The 9,051-nt window shown below is 34.4% G+C and overlaps 1 protein-coding gene across 1 annotated transcript; it reads left to right on the top strand.

The window, feature by feature from the left end:
- Positions 1 to 1,136: 1,136 nt before the first annotated feature.
- Positions 1,137 to 6,982, top strand: LOC132720320 (protein mono-ADP-ribosyltransferase PARP16-like). The gene is made up of 5 exons (XM_060704445.1): positions 1,137 to 1,158; positions 2,780 to 2,881; positions 3,546 to 3,719; positions 4,398 to 4,535; positions 6,962 to 6,982. Exons 2-5 carry the CDS (start codon positions 2,837 to 2,839, stop codon positions 6,980 to 6,982), a joined length of 378 nt encoding a protein of 125 aa, XP_060560428.1. The 5' UTR covers positions 1,137 to 1,158; positions 2,780 to 2,836.
- Positions 6,983 to 9,051: the final 2,069 nt, after the last annotated feature.

The raw sequence follows: 9,051 nt of genomic DNA, 5'->3' as shown, positions 1-9,051 counted from the left end.
AAAATGCTCATGTCACTAGTTTTCACGACTGTCAGGATTTAAAGCCAAAACGCAAACTGAACACATCCTGTCATGGCTACTTATATAGACTCTGACATAGCCAGGATTGTCATAATTGACCAATCATAACATTCCATTGCCCTGACCGTCTGGTAAGAAAGACAGGAATTTCTTAAAATGGCAGCCATATTGACAGGAATAATTTAGAAAATGTAAATTAACAAAGTTAACAAATAACAAAATATGCAATGAACACTTGAATTACATGCTAAACTTAATGCTTTTTAAATCAGGACCAAAAACAAACATGGTTATAGCTTAAAAATATGAACTATTGATATAAAAAGATTCAAAGTGCCAGGAATTTGAATTTTCCCTCCTGACAAACTTGGAGGTCATACTGGTATGAAATACAGCAATGCCAGCTAAATATTTGGAAAGTAACTTAAGTCTTAGGTAAATAAGGATTGCATTCCATGTTCTTGCATGTAAAATGATAAGTATTTGTATATGTTATGAAAATAAATGCATTTAAAGTTTTGAATAAAGGAAGACAACTCTTATCGGCCATTTTGATGCCAAGATAAACAAAGTAGATAAATAAATCATTTCTTGAAGTATTATCCTCCTTATAGTGCTTTATTTCGTCCTAGAGCCTCAGAATGTCCTATATCATGGTCTTAATTCCTTTATTTACCAGAAAATTATCTTAACAAATAAAGTCAGCAAATATGAATGGCTGAGGCAAGTTCAGGAATCCTGACAGGTAAGTGTTAAGCATTGACTGAGCATTATTACCTCATTTGTCAATAATAATCTTGGTTTGATGTTCATATTGTCATAAAACATTATTTGTTTTCAACTGATATATTTATTATAAGGTCCTGAAAGTAAATTATTTGATAAACATTTATAGTCCCTTACACTATGATTGCAGAAGAAAAATATTTAGTGGTGTTTTACTAATCATGCAAAGTAATTAGTGTTGTTCTACCTGCTCATGTATTCTTCAAAGGGAGGTAATTTGACAACAAGGAGACTGAAATCGCAAAATCGAAGTAAGAAATTGATAAGTTTATTTCACTGAAAGACATGGAATGATATGCTGAGGAGCTAAATTTTCAAAACTGTTTGGGCTTATTTTCAATCGTAACTCAAGTATGCAATGATTTTTACTTCAACAACTAAAGTGAAAATTCAACTTTTTTTCTGGATCATGGATGATGTGGCTTTTAGTTTTACCAGTTTACAGTTTTCTTTTAGTTTATTTATGATCTAGAATCTACATGTATTTTGTATAAATATTTTGTACAAAATATTACTAAGCCCAAAACATTTGGAATGTCACAGGGCGAGAGAAATGTGCAGCCTGACCGGTACTTGAACCCAGGACCCACAGAATACCATACTGCGGCTCTACCGACAGAGCTATCTGGCAGTATATACATCTTCTCCCATAAATAGTGAACAGTTCTGAACCGTGACATACTCCCCTGCTATATTGAAATTCGTCCTCGAATTTCACAGAGTTAAAGAGCAATGTAAATTCAAGTCTGTGCTATATACAGTCACGGCCCCTGTTGGGCGCGAAATGTCACAGGGTGAAAAAAATGTGCAGTCTGACTGGGACTCGATCCTGGGACCCTCTAAATACCGTACCGGGTTCTCTTTTGAATGAGTTATCCGGCCACTTACACACCTCCCCTAAATAGTGAACAGTTCTGAACCTTGACAGGAATAATTGTGAATTTGTGAACCCAGCCTTTCAAATTGTCACATCTTTTTTGGCATACATGCCATAACGTCCTGGATGCCCGGGATTGTCCCGGAAATCGGATGTCTGTCCCGGAGATGTCCCGGGCATCGATTTGATCCCGGAAAAAAAAATCATGATATTTTGCAAAATTTTCTTAAATCAAATCTCGCACATTTCACCTCTAGATCGTAAAACATAATCTGACCTGGTACACATAATACACAGGAACGTTGACACTTACAAGTTTACAATATACAGCCCCCCAATTATCGACTGTCGATTCCCCTCGGCAATAGATTCTTCATGCATCGGCAATTAACATTCTCTGTTGAATTCGGCAGCGTTTAATGGTCGGGTTAATTAATTGTTTACGGCCCTAAACAATTATCGTTAATCCCCGATAATCATTAATTTTTAGATCAATCGCTAACTTGCCGAAAGTCTAATTATTACAAACAATGTAAATATATCTATCAAATAAAAAAATTAAAGGTGTCAAATAAATCACCTTGCTGTGTTTGTTTTTATGACTGGAAGAATTGCATTACGTGACATGTAGTAATTATCATGACTTTAAGATATAACGGGTGAACAACATGGCTGCGCCCATTCACCGGGTTTATAACTTACAACTTACTTGCTTTTAGGGAATAATAAATTAAATAAAGAAATACTTTTAAAATGATAAATATGTCGACCTAAAAGACAACTTATAAAACTAGTAAGTTAACTGTTTATCATTAAAATTCAGGAGAAAGTCGTCCTAATTTAATAACGTTATACGATTGACACCCCCCCCCCCCTTTCCACAACTGCCTACACATCCATTATTGCCGCGATGAAAAGTGTCCCGGAAAGCTGTCCAAAAATTATGGCATGTATGTTTTTGGTAAGCGAACAAATTCATCCAAAGTTTGTTTCCCCACCCATACAATACTTCGCAAGATGTAAATAATTGTGTTTGGGTTTATTGTTGATTTTATTTCATTTCTAAGATGTTTATTTTATTTCATTTCTGAACAGAATGTAAATTGACACTGTTGTTTTGAGTCAGTCAAGAAAGCAGAAAGACAAGTCAAGATGATGGCAACAATGGATTTAGGGGCCCAAGGGGTCACAGAAGAGGTACATGTGTAGTTCAAACTTTGATGTATAATTAAAGACATTCACTGATTCACTCCTTTGAATTTAAGTAGAGAATAAAAACAAACTTTCACTTTCTGCATAGTAAAAAGAACCAAGCTAAAGTGATTAGCCTTTGCCACCATGCAGTATTTAATTCATCATTTCTTATATTTAATTATTTGAAAAGCAAGAAGATGTGTTGTATTTGTAATCTGGGGCTTGCTGGTCCACTCCTTGGGTGAGACATAATTTCTCCATGATAATTGAACTTGGACATCATTTGTCAGACTTTTTGTCCCTCTCTTCTAATATCTAAATCATGTGGTATCAGTAGTCAGTCACTTGCAGAGAAACTGATTATAACTGGTAAGTTATCCTAGAAAGCCAGTTACATGTAGGTGGATCAACCACTGAGATATGATCAACAAAAAGCATTTGTTAAAATCTGTGTTAAAATCCAGGAAAAAAAAAAGAAGAAAAAATATCAAAATTTCGAAAGTGAATGAAAACATTGTCAAGTGTACAAACAAAGCAATTTAATTAAGCCAAAGGCTCTTTTTATTTGCGAAAATTATATGTAAAGAATAAGTGGCACTGCAGTTTTAAAGAATTAAAAAAATACATCAAGGACTTACTTGTTTACAATATTTTGTCATACAAACAGATAACCGAGTTGGCAGAGTATATAAAGGAAAGGATATGGCAGGATCCACTTGCGGCTGATCTTCAGTGGAGTTTATTCCTCGCTGCATTGAAAAGTTACAGATTTGATTCGGTTTTACGACCGTTCCCACCAATGTTCATTGGCGAGGATGATGAGAAAGACTTGAAAGCACTGGTAGATTTTATGCTTTTTATAGGCTCAAAAAAATTTCAGTGTAAAATATAGTGCACCTGGCCGTCTGTCTATCTGTCTGTTTGCAATTTCATGTTCGCTCTATATCTTTTTAACCAATTGCCTCCGTGTTCGAGGGGTTAGAGTCGATGATTTCTAATCCAGTTACCTCTCTGGGGTGGGTTTGATCCCCAGGAGATGCTTTGGTAGTTTAGTGCGGAAGGAGGTAGTCTAGTACTGGTGTAACTCTCCAGGAACAATGGTTAGGAAACTACCCGCCTATATGACTGAAATACTGTTGGGAAAAGGCGTAAAATGAAACAAACAAACAAAACCAATTGAAGGAAATCAAAACAACCAATTAAAGGAGATCAAAATTACTTGGCAAAAATATTCACCATAATAAGTCCATGAGCAGAGCAAAGATTTTGGTTTCCTCTGATCAAGTTTAAGGTCACACTCAGTCACAATCAATCAAAATAAAGTCATATAATTTCAGTGGGCAAAATGTTTGAAGTTTTCAAAATGGAAATGTTTCTTTCAAAAAACATCTCCACTAATAACTCGCACGCATTATGATATTATTATACATGTATAAATATTTCTTGAATATTTTTTTTCTTTGTAGGAAGCTTTGTTATTTATATGTAGCATGTATATACCTGTATATTATATTTATAGCATTCAGTAGTGAATGATGTTCCAGCTTTATCAAGACTATCAAGAGAATGTTATAAACAACCGACAAAACTTCTGGAATTGATAAAATGGGTTCTTGATGCAAGAGGTTTCACATTGTCATCTGCTGGCAAAAACAAGGTTAGTAGTTATTCTGATAAGTTTTAATAAACATTGAAGCTATGTCTTAATTTTCAACAATCTTTATCTTGTATTCAAAATTTTGTTGTCCCCCGCCTTTTCGAAGAAAAAAGGGGGATATAGAAATAGGCTCCGTCTGTCCGTCCGCACTCACAGGAGAGTAATTATGTGGCTAGAGGGACAATAGGTAACTGTTCTTTCTCTTTGATGTCATTCATTCCGTAATGCTTTTGTTTTTTTATGTCTAATTTCTTTTGGGTGGCTAAAAAGAATCAAATAGAGAGAACAATAGAGTAGCCACATAATTACTGTTCCTGTGAGAACTTTCGTCCTGTTCCCATTTCCCGTCCGTCACACTTTCGTGTCGGTCCATAACTTTGTCATTTAATAAAAGGAATTTGAAATAAACTTGGCAACAAATGTTATTATAATAAGACGATGTGTCTGCGCAAAACCAAAGACCCCTACCTCCAGGGTCAAGGTAACACTTGCTTCATTCAAAGTAAACATTGCCTATTTGGGGTTTATATCTTTCCGGTCCATAACTTTTCTTTCTATGAAAGGGATTTTGGGTAAATATTGCCAATAATTGTTTAACAAAATTCAGACGATGTGTCATGCGCAAAAACAGTCCCCCTACCTTCAAGGTCAAGGTCACACTTTATAGTTATTTTATTAACATAGTCCTGTTTACAAGGGTAATATTTGTGGTCCGCCCCATAACTTTGTCATTTTATCAAAGGAAATTTTGAAATTACTTGGCAAAATCGTTTGTTATAATAAAACGATGTGTTCATGCGGGTGAAAACAACTAGAACCCGTAATTCAGGGTCAAGGTTTCGTAATTGCCCCTTCATTAAGGTTAAACAATTGTCTATTTGAGGTAATGTTCCGGTCCGGTCCATAACTTTTTATCTTATGAAGGGATTTTGTAAATACTTTGCCATAAATTGTTCACACAAAATCAGAACGATGTGTCCATGGCGCAAAAACCAGTCCACCATAACCTTCAAGGTCAAGGTTTCAACTTTGGAGGTCAAATATTAACATAATCTTGTTACAGGGTATATTTTGTGTCCGGGTCCATAACTTTGTTCATTTTAAACTCCAAGGAAATTTGAGCTACTTTTGGCAAACAAATTTTGTTAATAAGACATGTTTTCCATGCCAACAAAAGACCCGTACCTTCAGGGGTCAAGGTTTCGTAACTTGCTCATTCAAGTCAACTTGGGTTCTATTTAGGGGTATAATGTGTGTCCCGGTTCCATAACTTTCTTTATTTGAAGGACTTTTTGTAAAAACTGGCCATAAATTGTTCACAATAAATCACCTACCTCCAAGGGTCAAGGTCCACACTTGGAGGTCAAAATACTTACATGTCCTGTTTCAGGGTAAATTTTTGTGTCCAGGTCCTAATAACTTTTTCCCATAAGATAAAGGATTTTTGGAAAATACTTCCCGCAACAAATATCACATATATAAGAGGATGTGTCATGCGCAACATGCATCCCACCTCCAAGGGTCAACAGGCACACTTAGAGGTAAAAAAATTAACATAGTTTTTTAGGGTATATTTTTGTTCGAATCTAGAACTTTCTTCAAGCAAGGGATTTTGAAATAACTTGGCACAAAATAGTACAATAATAACCCGATATGTAGGTACCACCCCTCCACCCCTACCTCTTAAGGTCAAGGCCACAAACTTAAAAGAGGTCAAAGGTTAAACAGAGTTCCTGTTATTTGGTTTATATTTTTTCCCGTCCATTACTTCCTTCATAGATTAAGGGATTTTGAAAAAAATACTTGGGGCCACAAATAGTCCCACAATGATTAGATTTGATATGTCATGCGTTAACATCTGTGTCCCTACCCTCCAAGGTCAAGGTCACACTTCGAGGTCCAAAGATTTTTATTGTCTGTTATAAGGGTATATTTTGGTCCAATCTATTAACTTCTTCAAAGTTCAAGGGATTTTGAAAATTACTTGGGCAACAAATAGGTTTTTTTTTTTTTCTCAAATAATAAGACGTTATATGTGTCAAGCCTCAACACCCTGCTCCCCTACCTCCAAGGTCGAAGGTCACACCTTAGAGGTCAAAGCTTTAACATGAATAGATTTTTAAATTCGTTGTCATTTTTTTTTTTAACAAATTTTTATTGTTAATTTGCCCGATCTATTCATTGATCTAATTTTGGACCTGAATGTCCCTGAGATCCATACCTAATTTTTCGAAATAGAAAATTTTTTAATGCTTTCATAATAAAACTTCCCCGAGGCGGGGGACGTTGGGTAAACTCCCTTTTTTTTACAAATTCTTGTTTATAAAACGTAGTACAGTACAAAGCTTTATGTTGTTTTAAATATATTGCCATGTTGGACTTCTTGTATATTGGGGAAATAACATAAATCAATTAAAACATTTCAGTACGAGGAAATCGCAAGTTAACCGGTCCAAACTGTTAAAGTCCAAACCTAAAAATTCATATTTTTGAATTCACCAAAGTGCCGTGCAGATGAAAAAATTCCCATACCACCGAAGGTGAACCGAAGTTTTTATTGTAATGCCAATCACGGGATCTTCTGGATAATTTCTTTACTCTATTTTCTGCAAAAATGGTCTTGCCTCACTATTGAACAAAGTAAGTTTTCTCATGTAATAACATTCAGGCTGAAACGATTATAGTTTTACCTTTCTAACGGAGCTTGCCCTTATAGAACAATAGTTTTAACCTAAGTGGATCTTGCCCTTTGTAGAGCAATCAGGTCTTTGGCAACAACAGAAATCAATTTCTTCCCAAAGTAAAGACTTCACAAATATTTAAATCCCTATAGCAACACCCCTCGGATTAGCAACCAAAGTCTTTGTTTGCTCTCTCAAGAGGTGTTCTTTTTAAAAAAAAAAACGTCATTGCTTTCCACTGTTCAGATTCAACTTTCAGTTTGTTATAATGGAAATTATATTAAAGGATATACGAGGGTTGTTTCAAAAAGTAATAGAACTGTAGTTTCTTAACTGTTGAAATTTTTTAATTTACGTGCACAATTTTACAAGATAATAATATCGGAACATATCCTCTATATACAGTGAAAAAATCAATAAAATATGTTTTTTCTTGTATTCTTATTGTAATCAATATACTAGAGTAAACAGGCATGAACTTATGATGTTAATTAAAAGTGTTTAATAGAATTAATTTACACATATCATCATACATTCTTACAACAATGTGATTATGTAAGTAAAATAACAATATTTATCAACTGAAAAGTATATTTGCCTAGTGGGAACAGAGTATCATTTTTAAAAGAAAATCGGGGGGAAAATATTAATTATTACCATTAATCATTATTACATTAATTTATTGATAAGACGTATACCAAGTTAAATGAAATAGAATTTTGTTTGAATCAAGTCATTTGGGCAGAACTGAATCAATAGACCCGATGCAGAAATCAAACTTGTCGGACAGTTTGTGGACTGTTTACCGTAGGGGTGTCATCGACTCAATCGATATCGGTGTATCAACGATCTTTGTTATCCGATTCGATATTGATTCCATTTTATAAATATCGATATCGAATGCACATATAATTTCTAGCTAAAGAACTTCAGCGAACAGGTTTTATAGAACTGACAGAACCTTTCACTGTCGCAAAACATCAAAATAAAAGCGACATTTAAAGTTATGAATGCCAGAATCAATTTTTTTCTAAAATGAAAACGGAAATCAATGCCAAAGTTACCTCCCAGTGTCTCTAACGAATGCTGCCTAATTTGCGTTGTAATCTCGCACGTCGCTTAAGTGGATGTGTAGAAATGTCAAGAAATTTGTCAGTGTTTCTTTTTAAAAATATTATGATTCAAAATGTTTTAAACTTTAATAGTTTATTGCTCGGCCCGGTGAATTTTCGTAACTATTAGTTCTATAGTAAATCAGTCAAATTTTGGAGTTTTAATTCTGGATTCCAATGTTTCTTGATGAATTATATATGTCTTCACTTTAAACATTAACACTATTCTAAGTCAAGTGATGCCCAAAATATAATAGGTTAGCATCTACTTTTTCAGAAATATCTTCATTTGTTTGTAACACTGTTTAAAATTCACCACTTTAAAACTCCTGACAACTGATTGGGTAGTACATCTTTAATCTATCCACCAACAAATGAGTTCCTGGAGAATACACAAAAAACAACTTTTAAAGTCATCATATAACACAGCAAACTACACACATGCAAAAATACACTTTTAATTATGAACAATCTAACTATAGAGAATGACTTAAATTCTGGGCCATTTCATAATTTTTAAAGAAAACTACCGCCCAGTATGGTTTAACGGTATAGAAACAACACAAATATATGAGTTTTGTAGTTTATTATATTGCCTAAAGAATTCGGCAACAAATGGCGTACATTAAGTAAAGGGGAACAACCTTTCACAATAAAGTTCTGTAATGTCCTACATACCGCGCTGACGAACCGTACTGATACACATGGCGCTACCCCTTTCTT

Source organism: Ruditapes philippinarum, unplaced genomic scaffold (genome assembly GCF_026571515.1).
Source record: "Ruditapes philippinarum isolate M1 unplaced genomic scaffold, ASM2657151v2 ctg18087_1_1_1_1, whole genome shotgun sequence".
Taxonomy (NCBI): domain Eukaryota; kingdom Metazoa; phylum Mollusca; class Bivalvia; order Venerida; family Veneridae; genus Ruditapes; species Ruditapes philippinarum.
The sequence above is the reverse complement of the archived record's forward strand: the minus strand, read 5'-3'. Positions and strand labels throughout refer to the sequence as shown.